This window comes from Oncorhynchus gorbuscha, linkage group LG24 (assembly GCF_021184085.1).
Source record: "Oncorhynchus gorbuscha isolate QuinsamMale2020 ecotype Even-year linkage group LG24, OgorEven_v1.0, whole genome shotgun sequence".
Classification (NCBI taxonomy): domain Eukaryota; kingdom Metazoa; phylum Chordata; class Actinopteri; order Salmoniformes; family Salmonidae; genus Oncorhynchus; species Oncorhynchus gorbuscha.
This window is the reverse complement of record NC_060196.1, coordinates 26190197-26216253: the sequence shown is the minus strand read 5'-3', so window position 1 is coordinate 26216253 and position 26057 is coordinate 26190197. Positions and strand designations below refer to the sequence as shown.

General features: G+C 43.7%; 1 protein-coding gene across 1 annotated transcript in view; it reads left to right on the top strand.

Annotated features, from left to right (window-relative positions):
• Positions 1 to 26057, top strand: part of ext1b (exostosin glycosyltransferase 1b) — a 131382-nt gene that overhangs the window by 72745 nt on the left and 32580 nt on the right. Inside the window, 7 exon segments of the mRNA XM_046326862.1 lie at positions 9964 to 10057; positions 13120 to 13227; positions 13725 to 13844; positions 18263 to 18325; positions 18327 to 18396; positions 20047 to 20165; positions 24912 to 25007. Of these exon segments, the coding sequence (XP_046182818.1) occupies positions 9964 to 10057; positions 13120 to 13227; positions 13725 to 13844; positions 18263 to 18325; positions 18327 to 18396; positions 20047 to 20165; positions 24912 to 25007 (670 nt within the window).

Sequence of the window (26057 nt, the reverse complement as noted above, 5' to 3'; positions counted from 1 at the left end):
TCTAAAGAAACATGATATGAATCAAATGTATTTCAGACCTGTATGTTATCTAGCTATGCCATAGGCTGTAGGCTTGTTCAATTAGCAGACAAGGTATGCTTAAGTAGCTGTGTCGTTATTTTTATTATATGATTTTATAGTAAGGAGAATATAATAAAATAGAAAGGATATTTTTTCCCATTCCGAAGCGGATGCACATAAGAAGTGGCTCAGAGTCATCTATGATTCACCAAATGGTATTTTGAAAAAGGAAGCAAAGTACTTTAAACGTTTGTTTTCGTTTGTCTCCTCTCACCGAAGCTAATTGTATGGATTTAAAATAATAATAACAGTGTCAAATGAACAGCCATACAGAGACTCATGTGAAGGTGAAATTAGAGGAGGAACTTCTTGATGCAGTTAAAGCCTTTAAGTCTGGGAAAACATAATTATAAAAATATTGTCAGACATTCATTCTAATCAGACAGATTTTTATTTTACATAGACGATACACTGGAGATAATATCAGACAAGTACTGGAAACAATAGAACACCATGAAATATCTGGGAAACCAGGCCTGCTATTCATAGCGGACTTCGAAAAGGCTTTTGATAAAGTACGATTGGCGTTTATATATAAATGCCTGGAACATTTCAATTTTGGAGAATCTCTTATAAAATTGGTTAAAATAATGTATAGTAACCCTAGGCGTAAAATAGTAAATAATGGCTACTTCTCAAGGTTTTAAACTGTCGAGAGGTGTAAAACAAGGTTGTCCACTATCCGCACATCTATTGATTATGGCCATCGAAATGTGAGTTATTCAAATCAGATCCAACAATAATATCAAGGGATTAGAAATACTAGTCTCAAAAACAAAGGTGTCATTGTACACTGATTCATGTTTTCTTTTAAATCCACAACTTGTATACCTCCACAGCCTCATAGAGGATCTAGATAATTTTTCTAACCTCTCTGGCATACAACTAAATTGGATCATAAAAAAATACAACTTTTACATTGCCGTGTAGTTTACCAATAACATGGTCTGGCAGTGATGTGGACATACTCTGTATACATATCCCGAAATAATAAATGATCTCTCCAATAAATGTTTTATAGAAAGTTAACAAAAATAGATAAGATCTTGCTACCATGGAAAGGACAATACCTGTCTATTTGTGGAAAAATCACCCTGATTAACTCTAGTCATATCCCAGTTTACCTATTTGATTATAGTCTTGCCTCACCCAGTGAACAGTTTTTTTTTTGTTTGTTATTATATGAGAAATGTATTTTCTTCTATTTGGAATGGCAAGCCAGACAAAATTAAATGGGCCTATTTATATAATGAATATTAATTCGGAGGGCAGAAATGACTGAATATTATAGCATTAGACCTCTCACTAAAGGTGTCAGTCATACAAAAGTTCTACTTAAATCCGAACTGGTTCTCTAACATGTTCACGAAGGGCCCTTTTCCCTTTATTCAGATTACAACCTCTCACTTTCAGCTTTAAAAAAAAAACAATCCATAGAAAGTTGGTTGCGATTTCAATTTAATCCACCAGAAAATACAGAACTCATACAACAAATATTGTGGTTTAATTCAAATGTACTTATTGATAAAAAAAAATATATATATATATATATATATATATATAAAATGATGATCTTCGTAAATATCATATATAGGACTGGTGGAGTTATGTCACACATGCAGCTAACAAAAACATATGGAAATGTCTGCTCTACCCCAAATTACAACCAACTAATTGCAGCATTACCACAAAACTGGAAGAAGTGGAAGGGGGTTAAAAGTAAGGAACTTGTCTGTCGGCCCTCCATTAAAAGACCATAATTGGATAAAGAAAGAGATTTTTGACGTACCGATTCGATGTCACATGGTTTATGAATTGACACGCAAAATGACGCCGGATTCAAAACGTTTAATTTTTCCATTTAAATTATTATACAGAATTCTTACAACCAACAGAATGTTATTTAAATGGGGTACAACCATCCCAGCTCTGCATTTTACTGCGAAGAGGCAGAATCATTAGATAATTTGCTTTGGTACTGCGCATATGTAGCTTGTTTTTGGTCACAGGTTCAGGAATGGCTGAAGAATTCCAATATTTACCTGGAGCTAACCCTGCAGATAGCACTACTGGGCGATCTGATAAGTCATAGTCAACCGATCAATAATATAATAATACTTTTAGAAAAAAATGTTGATTTTTAAATTTACAATCTGTAGGAACAATGAGAATAGAAAGGTTCAGACCTTTTGTGAGACATCACAGCACAGTGGCCCCGAAGAGGTGAATGTTGATTATGGCAGCCCCCCCCCCCTCCTCCCCCGCACCTCATTATTCAGAGGGGTTGGGTTAAATGCGGAAGACACATTTCAGTTGAAGACATTCAGTTGGACAACTGACTAGGTATCCCCCTTTCACCAGTTGAAAATATATATGGCAAATAGAAATCCAATATGGATGGTGTCAAGAGATAGATGGGAGGGGTTGAATGGAGCTAAAGGTTGGGACTAACAACTAATAACAATATAACTAACGTAAAATGTATATAGGTTAAGAACTGTTTTGAAAGAGCACAAGTACACTGCCTGGGGGGGGGGGGGGGGGGTGTTGGAGGGTAATATTATCTATTTTTTATAACCTTTTTTTAAAACTAGGCAAGTCAGTTAAGAACAAACCCGGACGCTGCTGGGCTAAGTGTGCGTCGCCCTATGGGACGCCTCTAGCACTGCAGTGCCTTTTGACCGCTGCGTCAATCCAGAGTGAAAAAGGTGTGGATGTGCAAAAATATATATGGGGGATTGGAAGTGATGCAGACAATTACATTGATGGAGGCTACAATCTGTCTGCAATATTAAAGCTGATATACCCCCTAAATATAAATAATAAACACTTATTTTTCCATTTTCTCTATGGTTCTGTTTAGCGTAAAAGGGATACGTTAGGTTTTAACGTTATTTTTCAACTTTAGTTGTGAGTGACACAAACCTTAGAATGTCTGTGACTACAGGCTATTTGATTTGAGAAAGTCACTAAAGAAAGCTTGCGCTCTGTTGCTTGCCTCAGGCTGCACACGCATCAGACTAATACATTTCATCAGTATGCACTGGAATAGTGTGGGCTGCCTATTATTTTTCCGTTATATCCCTGGGTAGGCTACTCTGGTTTTTTCACTCCAGGCTCCATCCACTGTTTTGAGGAGAATGCAGCCTCGCTGCGCAACAGGTCCTATTCCACCCAAATGACATGGGCTCTCCAACCCTGTTCCGGCAGCTACCCAGAGCTTAATTTGGGGAAACCAAGTGAAATCTGTTCAGGAACATCGTTAGTAACATGTTTTCACAACAAAAACCTATTTCGTTAAACTGTTGACAGCCCCTCTCTCTGTGCGCTCGAGAAAGGAATGAGGGAGAAAGAGGAGGACATGGAAACATGGTGGAGAGATGTAGCTGAAAGGAATGTCAGCCTAATTTACGTATGAAAATATAAAAAATGCCCTATTACAAGGCTATTCAAATACAAAGATTCGCTATAATTGTAAGCTAACTCTGTAAGCCGCCCTGCACTGAATCAACAGCATCACCTAGGCCTATATGTTCTCTCCCAGACTCATGGATAGAACATTTGGAGCGTAGCATGAGGTAACCAGTCGTTGTGTTAGGCTTTGAAACAACATGCACAACAACCAGCTTTTCCACTCAGTTTCAACCTGTTGTTGAACTTCATTCTTTTAAAAGCGCACTACAGTTTTGATATGTTTTGATGTGATTTTCGATAGCATTTGCATTGATGTCAGAGTGGTTAGAGGGACAATAGAGCCCCGAGTACCAGGCCATTGGGTACTACCAACAACACACGTCCAGAGTGCATAAAAGGAGATTACCATGACTCAAAGGTCACATGGCATTTTACTGTCGTCTTGACTGCAGGTGTGGCAGTAATACGGTCACCGCAACAGCCCTACTCTCACCATATGCTCAGTCTTAATCGCTCTTTATTAATTCACTATCACACTCTCTCGTGCGCGCGCGCTCTCTTTCTCGCATGCATGCAGGCGCGCGCACACCTCCCATGGCCTGGAGTCATGCAGTTCTGACCGTAGCATACGGCTAGCTCCCAGGCATGACAGTATCACAGTGGCCCTAATCCTCCGTGGTACGGTGTTCCTTCCATCCCGTCTAATTTGTTACGGGTAATCCACACAGCTCCGGTCCTCGCCGTTTTCAGACAGACGAAAGCACATCTTGGCCCTCTTCAGGCAATACATACACGGTAATAACACACACACACACACACACTGAGGAGAGAGACAAGAGATCTCTTGGGCTAATGTGACAACCTCATCAAAGTCCTAACTTTGATCACGTTCTGTGTTTTTGGAGAACATCGAGGTTGTTTGCGGTTTTGTGTTTTCATCACTTTAGAACGAGCGGGCCCGGAGGGAGGGTTTGCTCTCGCTAGCGTCTGTCAGATACCCATACTGCATCAAGCCTGACGGCAGTGCACTGCTGGCGCCTTGCCCAGGAAAGCCCCACCTCCTCCCTCTGAGAAACCTGGCTAAAGGGGGACTAAGGAAAGAGCTTTGATTCTGAATGAGTTTATTAAAACTAAAAAATAAAGATTGAAAAGAAAGTAGATAAAAAAAAAAATCCATCTGGATGTAATTAAGTCACTCTTCTTAGCGGTGGCACTAAACGGGTGTTGCAATGGTAACTGAAAGTTGTTGCCGGTGGGTCTGGTTGAGAGGGTCACCTAATTGCATCAGACCTGTAAAAGACACAATTTGTTTCATTAGGGCTAATTCTCAGTCCCATCTCATCTGAATTCTATTTCCTCTGCATTATGCTATGTTGACTTAATTTTCCAATGTTTTCACTCAAAGCACAACATTCTTTACAATAGCCTACTCATATGCTGCCCCTTTCTCTTTTTCTCCCTCTCTCACGGTCTTTCTCTTTATTTATATATCCCTCACACACAAACACTTTCACACACACACACACACAACAAAACAACACACACTCACACACCGCCTGTGGGCTCCTCTGTTCGCTCAGCAGTTGGTTTCCTCCTCGGCAGCTCAAGGTCAGCAGGAAGGCAGAGCTCTGCTGTTTGAGAGAAATGAAAATGGAGAGGAGAGGGAAAGAATGAGGGATGGAGGAAAGGAGAGTGATCTCTACTGTATCCCTCAGCCGGGGACCAGTGACCCTTCTAAGTGCCCCAGCTAGCCGACTGAAGGGGCAAGAAGTGGACAAGTCAGGGGTCAGAGGCCCATCCTCTCTGGCTCTCAATGAGACCCTAGAAGAGACTGAGGGCAGAACCCTTTATATCCTAGAACTTAGTATTTGACCCTGTTCTTGTATTAAAGTCAGAGGGGGTCCATGCATACAGATGACACGTACAGTACCAGTCAAAAGTTTGGACACCTACTCATTCAGGGGCTTTCTTCATTTTTTACTATTTTCTACATTGTAGAACAATATAGTGAAGACATCAAAACCATTAAATAACACATGGAATCATGTAGTAACCAAAAAAGGGTTAAACAAATCAAACTATTTGAGATTCTTCAAAGTAGCCACCCTTTGCCTTGATGACAGCTTTGCACACTTGGCAAAAAAAAATAATTTCAAATTTGGACTCATCAGACCAAAGGACAGATTTCCACCAGTCTAATGTCCATTGCTTGTGTTTCTTTGCCCAAGCAAGTCTCTTCTTATTATTGGTGTCCTTTAGTAGTGTTTTCTTCGCAGCAATTCGACCATGAAAGCCTGATTCACACGGTGTCCTCTGAACAGTTGATGTTGAGATGTGTCTGTGAATTTATTTGGGCTGCAATCTGAGGCTGGTAACTCTAATGAACTTATCCTCTGCAGCAGAAGTAACTCTGGGTCTTCCTTTCCTGTGGCGGTCCTCGTGAGAGCCAGTTTCATCATAGCGCTTGATCGTTTTGCGACTGCACTTGAAGAAACTTTCAAAGTTCTTGAAATGGTCCATATTGACTGACCGTCGCTTCTTAAAGTACTCATGGACATTTAACACGGCACATATGTTAATGGAAAGGCATTCCAGGTAACTACCTCATGAAGCTGGTTGAGAGAATGCCAAGAGTGTGCAAAGCTGTCATCAAGGCAAAGGGTGGCTACTTTGAAGAATCTCAAATATAAAATGTTTTTATTTAACACTTTATTGGTTACTACATGATTCCATATGTGTTATTTCATAGTATTGATGTCTTCACTATTAATATACAATGTAGAAAATAGTCAAAATAAAGGAAAACTCTTGAATGAGTCGGTGTGTCCAAACTTGACTGGTACCGTATATATCAAGATGGTACAAGGGTGGTAATGTATTGATTTAGATGGAAATAGACATGCACCTACTGTTTGCACAGGCCTGTAATCATGTTGTGTAATCTACACCATTCTCACCATACATAGATCCATAAATCAGTTGTCATAAGCTGACACTAGCTGTCATGACTGTTTTTTAAATTGAAACGTTTTACATTTGAGTCATTTAGGAGACGCTCTTATCCAGAGCGATTTACAGGAGCAATTATGGTTAAGTGCCTTGCTCTAGGGAACATCGCGAGATTTTTCACTAATCGGCTGTCTGCTGTAGGTATGTCTATCTAGCTGTGTCTAGAATTAGTATTTTATTAGGATCCCCATTTAGCTACTGTCAGAGCTGCAGCTATTCATCCTAGCGTCCACACAAACCCTAAAACATGACATAATACATAACATTAAGGCCGTGGTTACGGATACAGCGGTTTCCGCCCACACCTTGCCCGACCCTCCGGTAACCTCTTTCTTGAAGCGAAGGGTCTGGATCACGTACTGCACGTGTTATTTTTTTCGCACACATTTGTTTTTCTAACGAAGCCGCTGCTCAAACTCCCACTCCCTTCACGTTTCGCGCTTTACTGACCCTCTTCTGAACCATGATGCTGTATAGCTGCCTCATATTTCTGAACAGCTGAAACGAAAAGCCTGCGGCGATTTGAGAGAACATTCCCAGAACACACATTATGAAGACCACAGTCTTCTGTCTGTTTTAACGGGATGTTGCACAAGCAGGACGCTGTCCCTACACTTTGGACACATTTTGTCTGATGGTGGAGGCTCATCTTTACAGTTGCTGCCATATCATAGTTCCTGGGGGGGAAATAACATTATTCGACTGCCTGTCTGCCTCCTGCGCAGTTTAGCCAACGTTTGCAATGAGGATGGGGGGGGGGGGGGGGTATCCGTAGCCTGTATCCGTAGCCACTCTTAGACAATTACAGCTGAAGGACATAATTATGTAAAACGGCATGCATAACATTTAATGGACAGGAACAGAACTACATTTACTAAATAAACATAAAGACAAGACAATGCATAGCAAGAATAGACAGGTACAGATCTACATACATCTCTAAGAACAAACACATGTTTTTATATTCTTATGCCTTATCCATCCATGCAACATGTACTCATAATTACGGCTACACTGTGGTCATCTATTTTTGTTATTTGCTTGCTGTTACAATCGCAGGTCCTTATCCTAATCGTGTTCTGTAAACACTAGTGAGAATCCCACAACATTAGGAACCGCCCGTGTCCTTGGTTCTCCCGTTTTGACGTCAATACTATTCCTAACAATGTTATTCATAAATGTTACTGAACGCAATGGAAATGCAACAATTCCTCCAGCTAAGGCGCCAACCACAGTTGTCATGTGGACTTTTTAGAGGTCCATCGGACGAGCTTCACTTACGTCCTTCGCCCTGTATAGGGCACAGAAATGAGCTAAACCAACGAACTAAGCCTTGTTAATGGGTTAAATGGAGTATATTGCAACAGTTTGCAGTCTACCGCCCGGAAAGGGTTAGCTAAGGTATAGTGTGCATGGACTTTGGACGTATCCATAAAATGAATCAAGTCCCCTCTACGGAGTTTCCTCCGGTTCTCATGCACTTGTTTTGCATTTCCGTTCCCCGCGCCCCACTCACTCCCAGCAGCACCCGCCCGTCACGCACAAAATAAGAATACACTTTCATACACTTCAATAAAACGTTGCTCTGCTGACTAACATCGGGAAACTGACCAGGCCTGTCTGACATATGGAGCAGCACGTCCTTGCTCTACTGAGGCATCGCTTTCTCTGAGCACGCCCTGATGCCAAGGGCACATCTTGTCTTGAGCATTAACCCAAACACCAGATGTGCTCGGGAGGGAGATGCTACAGCCACTTAGGACAGTCTGTCTCTTTTGATATTCTGCGGCATTAAGGCAAGGAGGGACACGAGGGTGGCCGCGCTGCACAGGGAGGCAGCTGGTGCAGAAATATGTATGTCCCCTGCAAACGTGGCCACCGAGGTGTGTGTGTGTGTGTGATGCATGTTGTGTTCTAACTATATATTACATATGTGACTTTCAGCACCGACTAGTGCGGCGCGCAGGCCATTTTATTAGTTGTGTGCGAGAGTGACTGTGTGTGTGTACCCGTTTGTGCTTTGAATCCTAGCGGTAGACGTGTCCCGGCTATTGCCCGCCAATGTTACGTGAGCCTATGTGCGGATTGAGTACGCAAAAACACACACGCCCTTCCGTTGGTGTCCGGTAAACAGCAGCAGCCCTCTGCATAGACCATGGAGAGAGGGAGAGGGAGAGAGAGACCGGGATAGAGAATGACTGCTCTTTCATCTTCACCCCATATAGACCTAAATGAGATGATGTACCGCCTCCACTCTTTTAACCTCCTAACCTCCTAACCTAAAGGACCTGTCTTTAGCTGGCTCTCCCTTGCAAGTTCTGCAGTAGTGGCTAGAATGGAAGGGAGAGGGGAGGGCGGAGTGAGTTAGGGGGGGTCAGTGGGAGAGAAGGGGGAGAAAGACAAAGTGAATAGAGGGGAGAGTTGAAAAGCACTCTGTGACAACTGAAGACGTAAAACGGGCTTTATGAATGTGATTAAGAGCGAATTGGACTGAAAGGCAATGGAAGAAACTCGATTGCATTCCCTTGATCCCACGCGAGCTCTCTCACGCCTCCTCAAAACCAATTGGATGAGAAGGTCAGAGTGGAGAGAAGTGGAGTCAAGGAAATGCAATTGAGATTCTCCCAATGACAGGAGAGGAGAGCGAGAGCGAGATGGGCAGAAAGTCTTTCTCCTGGGCCTAGTAGAGGTTAAAGCCCCCAGTAAACGGCTGTCTGTGTGAAATGGGAAAACATCTTCATATTCTCATCCCATCTGTGTACCTACTCTCTGCTGCCCTGTGTGACTTCACCTGTAGTGTGTACACTACTCCCTCTGTCTGGGCATGATTAAGAGCGTGCGGACAGACACAGACAGTCCTGTAGTGTGTACACAACCCCCCCCCCTTCTGTGGCTGATTTAACCACACACACCCACCACAGCAGGAGCTTGCCTCTTGGTAGCAGGTGTCACTCACAGCTCGTTACCCCTGACAGGGTTGATCATTCCGTTTGGATGGCAATAAGGCACACCTCACTGGGAGGGGGGTGGAGTGGCATGGAGGGAGGGAGGGAGCAAGCAAGCGGGAGAGGGAGATGAGGAATTGCACTGCAGTGAGAAACCCTAGAAAATTGTGTGCTTGTGATGGAGAAATAGATTTGTCTTCTGTCCGTACCTGTCTATGAATGATGTTACATGATGCAGCTGAGGGACTTACTGAATACTGGGCTGCGATCTGTTATGTGAGTGTGTTCCGGAAGGTGAGCATAGCTAGCACTGTGTATACATGTGGTCCTGAGGGTGTATGATTATAGGAGTGAAACCTGACAGCCTCTACTTTGTATTGTGTGTGTGTGTGTGTGTGTGTGTGTGTGTGTGTGTGTGTGTGTGTGTGTGTGTGTGTGTGTGTGTGTGTGTGTGTGTGTGTGTGTGTGTGTGTGTGTGTGTGTGAGACATGTACTGATGTGTGTTTCTCCACAGATATGACTACAGAGAGATGCTGCACAACTCCACTTTCTGCCTGGTGCCTCGGGGCAGACGCCTGGGATCCTTTCGCTTCCTGGAGGCACTGCAAGTGAGTGGGCCCATACACACAGGCACAGAGATTGACTCCTTAAGATTCCCGGAGGCACTGCAGTTGAGTGGGCTTCGACACACGCCGACAGTGCCCGTCGGAAAGTATTCAGACCCCTTGACTTTTCCCACATTTTGTTACATTCAAAAATTGATTAAATTAAACAATCTCCTCATGAATCTACACGCAATACCCCATAATGACGAAGCGAAAACAGATCTTTTTTTTTATGTTTGCAAATGTATTAAAAACTAAAAACATATCATATTTACATAAGTGTTCAGACCCTTTGCTATGAGACTAAAAATGTAGTTCAGGTGCATCCTGTTTCCATTATTCATCCTTGATATGTTTCTATAACTTGATTGGAGGCCACTGGTGGTAAATTCAATTGATTGGACATGATTTGGAAAGGCAGCTGTCCATATAAGGTCCCACAGTTGACAGTGCATGTCAGAGCAAAAACCAAGCCCTGAGCACTCCGTCAATTAGGCCTCTATGGTAGAGGGACTTTTCTCTGTGAAAGGTACATGACAGCCCGCTTTGAGTTTGCCAAAAGGCACCTAAAGACTCTCAGACCATGAGAAACAAGATTCTCTGGTCTGATGAAACCAAAATTGAACTCTTTGGCCTGAATGCCAAACGTCCCAATTGGAGAAACCTGGAACTATCCCTACGGTGAAGCATGGTGTTGGCAGAATCATGCTGTGGGGATGTTTTTCAGTGGCAGGGACTGGGAGACTAGTCAGGATCGAGGCAAAGATGAACAGAGCAAAGTAGAGCTCCTTGATGAAAACCTGCTCCAGTTGCACTCAAGACCTCAGACTGGGGGTAAAAGTTCACCTTCCAACAGGACAACAACCCTAAGCACACAGCCAAGACAACACAGGAGTGGCTTCGAGTTAAGTCTCTTACTGTCCTTGAGTGGCCCGACCAGAGTCCAGACTCCCCATCCAACCTGACAGAGCTTGAGATGATCTGCAGAGAAGAATGAGAGAAATTCCCCCAAATACAGGTGTGCCAAGCTTGTAGCATCATACCCAAGAAGACTTGAGGCTGTAATCGCTGCCAAAAGGTGCTTCAACAAGGTACCGAGCAAAGCGTAAAAAAAAAAAAATGTTGTTGTGATCAGTCATGGAAATGAAAGTGCTGAAAACATGTTGGCTCGCTATTTAAAAAGATGGAGAACGAGCTATATGATGAAAAATACTGGAATTTGTGACGCGTGTACAGCAGACTAGCTCAAGCTAATGCCACCTTACAAATCGATAGGTGGAGTCAAAGTATCGATATATATATATATATTTTATATATATATATTTTATATATATATATTATATATATATATTATATATATATATTTTATATATATATATTTTATATATATATATTATATATATATATATATATTTTATATATTTATATATATTTTATATATTTATATATATTTTATATTTTATTTATATATGTATATATATATCTCTCGTTCGTTCTCTATATATTTATATATATAGATATGATATGATATTGTGGTATGTAACTATCACATTGTTTTCCTTCACCCGTCCCTGTGCTGTGCATGAGTTTTGTTCCCACGCCGTCACCCGTCCCTGTGCTGTACATGGGTTTTGTTCCCACGCCGTCACCCGTCCCTGTGCTGTGCATGAGTTTTGTTCCCACGGCGTCTTTCTCACACAGTGACACCCCATACACTGCCACTTCACTCTTTACACAGCAAATGCATTTCTACTCCCTCTGTCCTACCCACTCCATTTAATCTCCTCCAAGTATCACAGAACCCTTACACTCTCTTATATATATATTTATATATATATACTTCGTTGCGTACTCCCACTCCATACGTCTCCTCAATGTATTGCCCAACCACAGAACGCTCATAACCTCTCCTGTACCACACGCTTGCCAAGCACCGCTCCATATGCACTTTCCAGGGACCACTCAACAGCTGCATACCTGTGCCCTTCAATCCCAACCTACAGCGTATCCACTTGTCAGAGTCGAGCCAACCGGTGCACACTTCATAACCTATACCTCTCACACCTGTCGCACACCTGTGCACCTCCCACTCTGTCTACTTCCACACTCATCGGCTCTAATGTTAGTGCACACTTCTCCACAGAAAGTATACACTTGTATCTCTCTCCTACGCTTTCACTCTGACTCACACCACTCAAGAGAGAGAGAGTCTGACTACCTTGGTGAGTGTGAATGCAAGAGCCTCCACTTGTATTAGTGTGTGTGTTTGTAGGAGAGTGTGAGAGCGAAAGCAGGGCCCGGGGGCCAATGCTGTTTTAGCTGACACCTTTATGACCCCTGATTGACAGGGCTGTCATTACGTCAACCTCTCATCACACTGCACCAGCTGTTCTCCTCTTCTCGCCATTCCTCTACCTCGCCATTAAGTCTCCTCTACTTCGCCACTGCCGAAGGCCAGCCTCCGCTTGGTTACCTCTCCCTCTCTTGCTCTTTTTCTTCTCTCTCCCGCTTTTGCTGTCTCGTTCTGTCTCTCTCGTTCTGTCTCTCTCGTTCTGTCTCTCTCGTTCTGTCTCTCTCGTTCTGTCTCTCTCGTTCTGTCTCTCTCGTTCTGTCTCTCTCGTTCTCTCTCTCTCGTTCTCTCTCTCTTGTTCTGTCTCTCTCATTCTGTCTCTCTCGTTCTCTCTCTCGTTCTGTCTCTCGTTCTCTCTCGTTTTCTGTCTCTCGTTTTCTGTCTCTCTCGTTTTCTGTCTCTCTCGTCTTCTGTCTCTCTCATCTTCTGTCTCTCTCGTTTTCTGTCTCTCTCGTTTTCTGTCTCTCTCGTTCTGTCTCTCTCGTTCTGTCTCTCTCGTTCTCTCTCTCTCGTTCTCTCTCTCTCGTTCTCTCTCTCTCGTTCTGTCTCTCTTGTTCTCTCTCTCTCGTTCTCTCTCTCTCTGTCTCTGTGCTGTTTTATTGTATCGATTTCCAAGTCTGTTTAAAACAAAAATTATATCTCTTGTTCCATGCTTCTCTCTGTGTCCCTAATCTATTCTTCTCTCTCTCCCTGGGTTGTGTATCTCTGTCTTTAGGCAGCCTGTGTGCCTGTGATGCTGAGTAACGGTTGGGAGCTGCCCTTCTCTGAGATCATCAACTGGAACACGGCGGCCGTCATCGGGGACGAGAGGCTCCTGCTGCAGGTACGATGCACACCCCTCACCATCCCCGCAACCACCACCCCCGTCCCTTAACCGTCCCTAAAAGGGACACTGAAAGATTCTACTTACCAAGAGTCAGATGAACTCGTGGATAGCATTTATGTCTCTACGTGCAGTTTGGAGTTAGTTTCGCAAGCCAATGATAACTAGCGTTAACGCAATGAATCGGAGAGTCCACTCACTGACTGTGTCTCAGCCCGGGATCGTATTCATTAGAGGCTAGACACACCTTAGCAAAACATTTTGCAACAGAAAATTCAAACAGTCGTTTCTCGCTCCGTTTCCCTCCTCTATCCCTCCCCCCTCTCTGACTGACCCTGCTGTCCTCCTCCCTCCCTCTATCCCTCCCCTCTCTCTGACTGAACCTGCTGTCCTCCTCCATCCCCCTCTCTCTGACCCAACCATGGCACGTTGCCCCCCCCCCCACTCTTCTCTCCAGCCCCTCTATCTAACAATGTCCCCCTCCTGTCCTCCTCCAGATCCCGTCCACGGTGCGCTCCATCCATCAGGATAAGATCCTAGCTCTGAGGCAGCAGACTCAGTTCCTGTGGGAGGCCTACTTCTCCTCCATGGAGAAGATTGTGCTGACTACTCTGGAGGTGAGACACACACACACACACACACACAGACACAGACACATGCACACACAGATACACAGAAAACTCACACTCACACAACACACACACACTTTCTTTCTCATTTTCTCTCTCCGTCTCCTCGGCTATCAATCTCCCCCTGTCTTCCAGAGTTCCAATGTCACGCTAGCCTCACCGCAATCTCTCTGTTTATTCCCAAGTGTCTATTTCATGCTAGACTGACCTTACACCACCAGCCATCCACACACCACCAGCCATCCACACACCACCAGCCATCCTCACACCACCAGCCATCCGCACAACACCAGCCATCCGCACAACACCAGCCATCCTCACACCACCAGCCATCCACACACCACCAGCCATCCTCACACCACCAGCCATCCTCACACCACCAGCCATCCTCACACCACCAGCCATCCGCACACCACCAGCCATCCTCACACCACCAGCCATCCGCACACCTCACACTACGATTGCAAATGCATCATCCTATGAGCACAAGACGTTGAAATATTTTTTTATGTCTTTTCAACCTAATTTACATCTTCAACATCTTTTCAACGTCTTGCACAGTCTACACCAGGGGTCGGCAACAGGCGGCCTGCATGCCAAAACCATCCGGCAAGTGATTTTTTCCGAGGGTAAAAAAAGACTAGAATCACCAGGAATTCAGCGAAAAAAACGTCTCAGTGTTTGGGCACCAGCTCGGCGGTGGCACCCAGGCTTAACCCCACTGACGTGCTGTCACTCTGTGCTAAGGTGTGGAGGAGGGCGGGGGACATTGTAACACGCGCACCAAAGCCCAAGATCACCATGCGCAATGCCAAGCGTCGGCCGGAGTGGTGTAAAGCTCACCGCAATTGGAATGGAGCAGTGGAAACATGTTCTCTGGAGTGATGAATCACACTTCACCATGGACGAGTCTGGGTGTGGTCGGATGCCAAGGGAACACTACCTGCCCTAATGCATAGCGCCAACTATAAGGTTTGGTGGAGGAGGGGAAAATGGTCTGGAACTGTTTTTTTCATAGTTCGGGCTAGGCCCCTTAGTTCCAGTAAAGGGAAATCTTAATGCTCCAGCACAGAGCCCTGACCTCAACCCCATCGAACACCTTTGGGATGAATTGGAACACAGACTGCGAGCCAGGTCTAATTGCCCAACATCAGTGCCTGACCTCACTAATGCTCTTGTGGCTGAATGGAAGCAAGTCCCCGCAGCAATGTTCCAACATCCAGTAGAAAGCCTTCCCAGAAGAGGGGAAGCTGTTATATCAGCAAAGGGGAGACCAACTCCATATTATTGCCCATGATTTTGGAATGAGATGTTCCGACGAGCAGGTGTCCACATACTTTTCTTCGTGTTAGTGTATGTTAATGCCGTTGCGGCTGAGTTGGCGAGCGAGTAAACAAGCCAACCAATCACGTTGCGTTTCAGGGAGGGTTGAGAAGATTTGACCAATCGCAAAGCCAATGGAGCCTCTTCTCTGTTCCTGTCGATTCCCGGCACACCTATGAAACGGAATTACAGTGTGTTTCCAAAAGAGAGCGGATTTATCTATTATTCTCCTAATTGGCTGATTTTAGCTGTTGGGAGGCTGGATTGAGTCGTCCATCATGCTCAGCTAGGACGCTCAAGAGGAAGGAGTTCAGCCATGCAAGAGAAATAGCCCTTCATATGGTCTTAAGACCCTCGTTTTGAAGGTGGTGAGTGCTTTTTTTATTGAGAGGCTAAAGGATTCCAAGTTAATCTGTTGGGCTGAGGCAAATGGTTATTGACTGGCCTGAGGGGCCGTAAGCAGTGGAAAACTGCCTCTCGTTTCTTATCCCCACCTCTGCAGATTAATTTTTATATTGCTTTGTCAATATTATTAAAGTATTCTACAGTGCCACGATCACATGGAACTCCCTTCCATCTCCTATTACTCAAGCAAACAGCAAAATACCTTTTGAAAAACAGATTAAGCAACATCTCATGTAACAGTGGGGACTGTGAGGGGACACACACACACACACACACACACACACACACACACACACACACACACACACACACACACACACACACACTCTTAACACACCTTTTTTTTGTATTGTTTGTATCGTTTTTTTTGTATTGTTTGTATCGTTTTTTTTGTATTGTTTGTATCGTTTTTTTTGTATTGTTTGTATCGGTTTTTTTGTATTGTTTGTATCGTTTTTTTTGTATTGTTTGTATCGTTTTTTTTGTATTCTTTGTATCGTTTTTTTTGTATTGTTTGTATCGGTTTTTTTGTATTGTTTGTATCGTTTTTTTTTGTATTGTTTGTATCGGTTTTTTTGTATTGTTTGTATCGGTTTTTTTGTATTGTTTGTATCGTTTTTTTTGTATTGTTTGTATCGTTTTTTTTTGTATTGTTTGTATCGGTTTTTTTGTATTGTTTGTATCGGTTTTTTTGTATTGTTTGTATCGTTTTTTTTGTATTGTTTGTATCGGTTTTTTTGTATTGTTTGTATCGGTTTTTTTGTATTGTTTGTATCGTTTTTTTTTGTATTGTTTGTATCGTTTTTTTTTGTATTGTTTGTATCGGTTTTTTTGTATTGTTTGTATCGGTTTTTTTGTATTGTTTGTATCGGTTTTTTTGTATTGTTTGTATCGGTTTTTTTGTATTGTTTGTATCGGTTTTTTTGTATTGTTTGTATCGTTTTTTTTTGTATTGTTTGTATCGTTTTTTTTGTATTGTTTGTATGGTTTTTTTGGTATTGTTTGTATCGGTTTTTTTGTATTGTTTGTATCGGTTTTTTGTATTGTTTGTATCGTTTTTTTGTATTGTTTGTATCGGTTTTTTTGTATTGTTTGCATGTAGTTTTATTTCAAACTTGTGACTGTCCTCGTCTGTCGGTGGGTAAGTGTTTTGTTACTTGTCATGTTTAGTTTTTTTTGTGGACCCCAGGGGCGAGTTGCTTCTGCGAAAGCCAACGGGGAGCTAAACAAAACAAAGCCAGACCCCTCCAGCGGTGTTATTAGCTCCCTTCTCCAGCCGCCCACCGTCGCTTTCCATCCACAACCACCCGAGATGTTACGCGTTGTTACCAAGCCAACGGCCAAGTCACCCGCCACCTATTCCGCCACCGCAGGATTCGATAGAGAGCCTAAAAACACGACTGCAAACCTGCGCATGTTTTACGGACGCAATTTAGCCCTTGCTCAGGGGCACAGCGGTAATTTTCGCTTTCTGTCGTGCCTCGATACCACAGCAGCAGCAGAATTGCATCCCCCACCTCAGAAAGCAACAGGGGAAAATGGACAGTCTGGTATTGGCGTTTGGATGTGTGAGGGACTATTTGTAAGGGGAATGAATGAGTGGACTCTTCATTGGAGTGGCTGGTGTTTGACTGTATGTACCACTGAGCTGGTTTGTTCTTTCGTGCGTGAAGTATGTTTTGGGCACAGCTTCTATTTGTATGACTGACTGCTGAGTTACAGGTTTATCTGGATGTCTCGTATGTATGGGGCGGCAGGGTGGCCTAGTGGTTAGAGCGTTGGACTAGTAACCGGAAGGTTGCAAGTTCAAACCCCCGAGCTGACAAGGTACAAATCTGTCGTTCTGCCCCTGAACAGGCACTGTTCCTAGGCCGTCATTGAAAATAAGAATTTGTTCTTTAACTGACTTGCCTAGTTAAATAAAGGTAAAAATAAAAAAATAAAAATGTAAGCGGCTCCTGTTAGAGGTCTCGCTGTATTAGCGGGGCTTCGTCGTGTGGCTGAAACGTTTGAGCGTTGCGGATATAAATGAAGGCAAGAAATAATGTCAAGAAATAAAGCATAGAAAAGCACGTTTGGGAAACCCTAATGTAAAGAGTACTAAACAGGGTCAGTCTACTATAGGGCTCTCCATCCCTGTTCCTGGAGAGCTGCCCTCCTGTAGGTTTTCACTCCAACCCCAGTTGTAAACGAACCTGATTCAGCTTCTCAACCAGCCAATTATTAGAATGAGGTGCGCGAGATTAGCGTCGGCGTCAACACCTACAGGACGGTGAGCTCTCCGGGAAGAGGGCTGGGGAGCTCTGGTTTATTGTGGTCCTTCTGTAGCTCAGTTGGTAGAGCATGGCGCTTGTAACGCCAGGGTAGTGGGTTCGATCCCCGGGACCACCCATACGTAGAATGTATGCACACATGACTGTAAGTCGCTTTGGATAAAAGCGTCTGCTAAATGGCATATATTATTATTATTATATTATTATCACATTATACAGCTGTCTGCGACGTTCGGAATGTTTCTCTCTACTGGACACACACCTAATGCTAGTAATATAGTGGTATATGAGTGAATAACAGAACCTCAGTGTATCTGTTTTTGAGTGACTGGTGTTTTTAGGGTCTATGAATGTTCTGTTGGAGGAACTGGTTTTGACCTCTGCCCATCTCCTCTTGCCCTCCAGATTATCCAGGACCGGGTGCTGCAGCAGGAGTCCAGGAGCACCTTGATGTGGAACAGCCACCCTGGGGGGGCTCTTCGCCCTGCCACAGTACTCTGCCCACTTGGGAGACTTCCCCTTCTACTACGCCACCCTAGGTGAGCCCCCCCCCCCCCCCCCCCCCCCCCCTCTCAATCGACCACTCAATTTGTATGGCCTTTTCACACCAGCTGTTGTCACAAAGTGCATTTTACAGTTACCCGTTCTAGATCCCATAGAGCAAGCCCAAGCGGGAACACATTTGGCTCGGGAAAAACTCCACTCCATCGCATTTATTGCATGGTAGCACCAGTCGTTCCGTATCTGTGTAACAGCAGTCCTTTACCGATTGTCTTGAGCTATAGATCTACTAGGGCTACACAAGGGAAGTCACCTTGCCACCACACCAGAATATCTCATTTTGTTGTGTGTTTGGTCAAGTAGTAGGTACATGCTATCTATGTTATGGGTAGAGTCCTTGTGTCTTCTTAAACATTTCCCTTAGCCTATGATATACTGCTAACCCCCGTCCAAATGCTGTTGTTTTTTAAATGAGAAGCGTCTGTTTCTAGAACCTTGGATTCCAGCTGTGACAGAGTCTTAAATGACTACGTAGCCGAGACGCTGTCCCACTAGATCAATTGACTTGTTACAGTGGCTATAACAACGTGTTACCCTGATTGACCCTTGATTGATGCTCGCATTAGGCGCGCTGACACGCCTAATGGTCAGTCGTTCGTTTCACTCAGTGAGCACGGCATATACCGCTGCGCCGGTTCACCAACACAAACTGCGCCTCTGTAACAATCTGTGACCTCAAAGGCCTTTTTTTTAGTGCGTCCCAAATGGCTGCCTATTCCCTATGTAGTGCACTACTTCTGACCCAGAGCCCTATAGGCCCAGCTCAAAACTAGTGCACTATAAATGGGATAGGGTGCTATTTGGGATTCTTCTCCTCTGTAACTCTATTGTCATCTCGTCGATGAAGTCAGGTAGTCAGCTCCCTCAATACACAACCCTTTTGATCGAGCACCTCGGGGCGAGGCGCAAATATTACAATTATCGCGGGGTGACGAGCATTGATTACCCTGCGGTGAGTTGTTTTTAGTCGTTTTTCACGGAGTCAACCAATTAAGCATGTGGAGTTTTTAAAGAGACGAGGTGGAGTGTTGGAGGACTAAATGAGACCGATAAAACAGGAGAATCGATCTCGTAATGACACTCCGAATCCAATCTGTTATTATGAGGAGCCAATGCCTCGACCCCTTAAAAATGATTTGGTGTTCTGGATATGAATTGGACACCTAGTGAGATCAATCATTTAATAAGGAGTCCCCTTTCATCTCGTAAATAATAACGTCATAAATCGGCTGTTTGTGTAAGCATGGCCTACAAGTAAATACTAAAGCCTCGTCACCAATAACTACAATGTGAAAACATACGGAGAATGAACCATTTTTAGGTCTAGTTTCGAATGATTTCTCATAGAAATGTGTATTTTATTTTATGCCTGCTGTAATTGAGGATAATGACTTTGAACAAACTGATAATTTGGCGATGCCAAAAGAAATGTATCTAGAGGCGAAACGTCTGAGAATCACCAAGAGTTTTGTTCCTTTGTTCAGCTATAGACCGAGTGATGTCAATATCCTACTTTATGTTTGTCTGTGTTCCAGACATCCGACTTTAACAAATATCATGTTTGTCTGTATTGTAGGTATCAAACCTTACCAGTAATACTGTACGTTTTGACCTGTTTTATGTTCCAGGTATAAAACCGTACCCCAAGTTCACGGCTGTCATCCATGCAGTCACCCCCCTGGTCTCCCAATCCCAGCCCATCCTCAAGCTGTTGGTGGCTGTTGCCAAATCACCGTATTGTGCACAGGTAAGAAGCCACAAACGTGTTTGTGTGTGTGCACATTCCTGCTCATGTCCTCCAATTGTCGGAACTCTCCCGAAACCCAATATTACTCCCAACTGTGAGGGATTTCGTAGCATCATTGCCGAGACAAAAGGACATCTTCTCAAGCACCAGTGGCTCTACCCCTTAAAAATGATTTGGAGTTCTGGATATGAATTGGACACCTAGTGAGATCAATCATTTAATAAGGAGTCCCCTTTCATCTCGTAAATAATAACGTCATAAATCAGCTGTTTGTGTAAGCATGGCCTACAAGTAAATACTAAAGCCTCGTCACCAATACCTACAATGTGAAAACAGACAGAGACCACTAGGATACCGGAAGGTTGCAAGTTCAAACCCCCGAGCTGACAAGGTACAAATCTGTCGTTCTGCCCCTGAACAGGCAGTTAACCCACTGTTCCTAGGCTGTCATTGAAAATAAGAATTTGTTCTTATTAACTGACTTGCCTAGTTAAATAAAGGTAAAATAAAAATTAATAAAAATAACCAACCACTCTCTCTACCACCTCAGAGTTAACTCATGTGGATTGAATTACAATCTGTACCGATTGGTCATCTCTCTCTCTCTCTCTGTCTGTGTGCGTATCTGAAAGCGCCGTGGGCCAGCTGGATACAAGAGGTATTGGTTTTAACCAGGGCTGGGGAAATTAAACCAAAGTCCGATAGCTGTGTCTACTATAGTGTGTTACACACCCCCTAATGCATCTTAATTGTGTAGGGAGGTGTGCAACCCTCCTTTCTATATAGAAATGCTTTGTATTCTAGATTGCAGGCTCCCTATGCAAAGCGGAGAGCCAGGTACATAAGAAAAGTATCAACATTTACATCATCTCACTCTCAGCCCACAAAGACTTCCATGTTGAGGGGGACGGGAAGTAGAGAAGAGGGATATAAATAAATGAATGAATGGGAGGGAGAAAAGGGGTAGAGAGAGAGAGGGAGAGGGTGGGGAGAGAATTGGGAGCAAAAAAGCTTTTGAGACGGCGCTGGCAGAGACATGCATGCAGAGATTGTGGACTTCCTGCTGTGAGTGCGCGTCTTCCACAGTTTTACAGAGGAACTGTGTCTGTCGCTCACCTCACTGGTACACACCTCACTGGCACACTCATACTGAAACACACATACACGATACACTGAATTTATGATACCAACATGTTCGATTTTTTTCATTTCATGTGTCGGATCTAGAAGCACAAGCCTTTCGCTACACTCACATTAACATCTGCTTGTGTATGTGACAAATCAAATTGGATTTGATACTACCAACATTTTCGCCCCTACCGAGCTAAATAACCCGCTGGCGCCTGTTTAAAAAATGGTTATTAAGTCAGTTGTTTATAAATTCAGTAAATGTTTTAAGCAACAGCAACTACTAGTCTCTTATATTCACCGATCCAATAATGTCCACTTCGCTTTCATGTGCATTTCAGCTGCATTCCGTACTGTTAAGGTGACCGTATTACCACCACACCGGCGATGTGGAAGAACTTGACTGGCCTGCAAAGAGCCCTGACCTCCTCAACCCTATCGAACACCTTTGGGATGAATTGGAGGAGAAGGGAATTGTAATGATTATATTCAGCCCAAGAGCACAACGGCCACTGGCCACAAAAGGCATGGATTTATTTTAAGAGCTTTACAGCCACGGAGGGGATGCCGCTGGGAAATTTGAGTCATTTTCAAGTGCTTGTCAAATTGTGAATGAGAGACTGATGAAGTGTGTGTAGCCTGCACACAATAACAAAAACAAAGCAGAGCTCATGCCTTTCATGCGACTTTTTTCAAATCATCATTGGAGCCTTAGAACGTATTAAAACACATATGGCACAACGTTTGAATCACAACTAAAGTTGCATAAGTAACTCTAAATGAAGCATATAGGGAGGACCTGTTTCTCTTACCGTTCAACACAGATAAAACGCATGTGCGCACTTCCTCAAATTGTTTGGAGACGATATCCTTTCCCTTCAGCTATGTTCAATTTGATTCTTCATACGATAAAATAATATGAAATAATTACACAAAATTCTGCTAAATGAACTAGTGTAGCCCACGTCCAAATGGCACAGCCATATCAGGGCCTAACATGAGGACAAATCAGAGTATGCTATTCTGTTCTTCTGAAATGGACTACAGGAGATGCTAAATGTGTTTATGTCAATTAACGGTCAATTACCGTGAGGCCGGCAGTTATTTGCTTTGACAATCAATGGTTTGACAAGATTGAATGACTCCCACGGCACTATCCCCCACCAGTCCTCATTCACCTGCTTCTCTCCATCCGCTCTTCCTGCACATCTATTAAAATAGAATTTAGCCTTGGTGGCGAGCGGGGATGGAGCCTTGATCAGTCTTCTGTTACGTTTGTACATTTGATACATTGGAGCAGTGTGCAGAGTGAGCTACATTAATACATTGTATATCATTTCATCCTTGATATAACCAAGAGCACAGGCCAGCTGAGTACAGGCTTTGCAAGTCCGCTGTCACGCAGCAGTGCCAGAGGGTTTAAAAACAGCTTTGCAACAGGCATGCTTGCAACTTTAGAGCAAAGGAAACGGCTGGTCTCTAGCTCAGATGTGTTTTTGTTTTTTTCCGCACGCATTTTATATCACTTCGCAAACCATTTAACCTAATCCCGGCCCACAAATGATTGGTTTGTTAACAAACAGTGTTGTTTAGTCATTTTGCCTAGCTAATTATCGCCCTGGTAACGTGACAGTAGGTCTATGCACATTTGATTGGTACTGGAAGAAAGGAAAAAGGTCTGCTACTCATGAGATGCGTAAAAGTATTCATAGAGACCTAACTATATATATAAAAATAAAACAATTGGTCTCTTTCTGGTGCCCCTTACATTCTGTTTGGTGCCTAACTTTAAAGTCGGGAGCAGGGTGTACGTTTGGGAGAGAGGCGTGTGTGTTTTGTGTGTGTGAGGGAGTGTGTGTCTGTGTTAACACTGCATGAAACCCTATACACTTCAGTTATCTGCCACAATGACATGCAGATCTTTATGCATGTACAGTTGAAGTCGGAAGTTTACATGCACTTAGGTTGGAGCCTTTAAAACTTGTTTTTCAACCACTCTACAAATTTCTCGTGAACAAACTATAGTTTTGTCAAGTCGGTTAGGACATCTACTTTGAGCATGACACAAGTAATTTTTCCAACAATTGTTTACAGACAAATTATTTCACTTATAATTCACTGGATCACAATTGCAGTGGGTCAGACATTTACATACATACACTTTTACATACATACACTTAGTTGACTGTGCATTTAAACAGCTTGGAAAATTCCAGAAAATTATGTTATGGCTTTAGAAGCTTCTGATAGGCTAATTGACATCATTTGAGTCAATTGGAGGTGTACCTGTGGATGCCTACCTTGAAACTCAGTGCCTCTTTGCTTGACATCATGGGAAAATCTAAAGAAATCAGCCAAGACTACAGAAAAAAAATGGTGGACCTCCACAAGTCTGGTTCATCCTTGGGAGCAATTTCCAAACGCCTGAAGGTACCACGTTCATCTGTACATACAATAGTACGCAAGTATGTACACCATGGGACCATGCAGCCATCATACCGCTGAGGAAGGAGGCGCTTTCTGTCTCTTAGAGATGAACTTACTTTGGTGTGAAATGTGCAAATCAATCCCAGAACAACAGCAAAGGACCTTGTGAAGATGCTGGAGGAAACGGGTACAAAAGTATCTATTTTCATAGTAAAACGAGTCCTATATCGACATAAGCTGGAAGGTCGCTCAACATGGAAGAAGCCACTGCTCCAAAACCGCCTTAAAAAAGCCAGACTACGGTTTGCAACTGCACATGGGAACAAAGATTTGCCTTTTTGGGGAAATGTCCTCTGGTCTGTTGAAACAAAAATAGAACTGTTTTGCCATAATGACCATCGTTATGTTTGGAGGAAAAATGGGGAGTCTTGCACGGTGGTGGCAACATCACGTTGTGGGGGTGCTTTGCTACAGGAGGGACAGGTGCACTTCACAAAATAGATGGCATCATGAGGTAGGAAAATGATGTGGATATATTGAAGCAACATCTCAAGACATCTGTCATGAAGTTGAAGCTTGGTCGCAAATGGGTCTTTCAAATGGACAATGACCCCAAGCATACTTCCAAAGTTGTGGCAAAATGGCTTAAGGACAACAAAGTCAAGGTATTGGAGTGGCCATCACAAAGCCCCGACCTCAATCCTATAGATTGTAGGCAGAACTGAGAAACCGTGTGCGAGCAAGGAGGCCTACAACCTGACTCATTTACACCAGCTCTGTCAGGAGGAATGGCCCAAAATTCACCCAACTTATTGTAGGAAGCTAGTGGAAGGCTTCCCGAAACATTTGACCCAAATGAAACAATTTAAAGGCAATGCTACCAAATACTAATAATAGGAATCCCATTTAAGCTCTCAATTGTGGGGTGGTTGGATGGAGTTAAATGTCAGATGTTTTGAATTGGATAATGAAATGTTGAAGACCTACGATGGGGGAATGTGATGTTATGTGGTTAGTAAATTAAAATGAAGTGTAATTTTAGAATGTCATATCTGTGATTCTCATGAGATTTCTTTCTCCTGCTCTCTCACACCTTTAACTCCCCCACCCCTTCTATAATCTCAATTGCTTGTTTCTGTCTCCATGTCTCTTCCTTTCTCCCCAACTCCCTCTGTCTCTCTCCTGTCTCAGATCATTGTGCTGTGGAACTGTGACAAGCCTCTCCCTGCTAAGCACCGCTGGCCTGCAACCTCCGTGCCCGTCATTGTCATCGAGGGAGAAAACAAGGTGAGCCTGCCTCACACGCATGTCCTTTCAAGAGCTGGGCTGCCATTTTGGTTTCTCTACACACCCTCAAATAGAATGTCTTCATTTTGGCTTTACTGTGCCCCTAATCCTTGTTCACTGCCATCATTTTGACGTATATCTATGCTTTGATCATTTGACAACTTGACTACAGAATTTCTGAACCCAGAAGCCCAACATTGCGATACTTCCGGGAACGCTTCGCGAAGCAGACTCGACAAACCAGAACGAGGTTTGGGGTTAATGTCTTAAGTAGCTGAGCATGTTGTTTGCTCCCACCTTATACTGAAGGAGTGCCTTTTGATTTGACGGCCTGCACATGTTCAGTTCGGCGCGACACGACCCTTAGACCCAATGACATGTTCCTAGGCATGAGCTTAGCTGGCTAACGTCGCCATGGCATCGCCTTCAGGTGTGATCAGGGATTTCTATTGGAGAAGCAGTTTCCAGGTATCGACATACTGTACTTTCTTTGACTTAACCTTCTGACTTTGGAGCTGCATAACGCTGTCATATGCATGACATAGCAGATGTCATAAGCTGACAGCTTACGTTGCAATTCCATGCCACAAGACCACTGTTTAGGTAAAGTAAGTTGTCAAGGAAATAACCTCATCTTTGCAACGCTTTGTAGTCAGTCAGTATTCCGTAGGGGGTTCGACTAAAGTGTCTCACATCGTGAGAGGTCAAAGTTGACACAGGAAGCGTGATCTGAGGCAGTAGTTTGAGAGCCACTCTAACGCCACAAAAAAAACGTTTGCTGAGCTGTCAATCAACCCAAGTGGTTTCTCTCACTCGTCAATCACAACAGAGTGGGCGGGGTTTTGGTTTTTCTCCACATCCCTGAGTGTTTTTCTTACGCTGTCAATCACAGAGGAAGCGTGGTTTTGGTGCTGTGGGTCGGCGACAACAGCCAGAGTTGAATACAGCCGGGTCTGTGGTTTGTTGTGCTTGCGTCTGGCTTGTTGTTTACTGTGGCGGACCCAGCCAAACATGGCGAGCCTCTCTGAGCCACCAGCCTGGCGGTTGGTA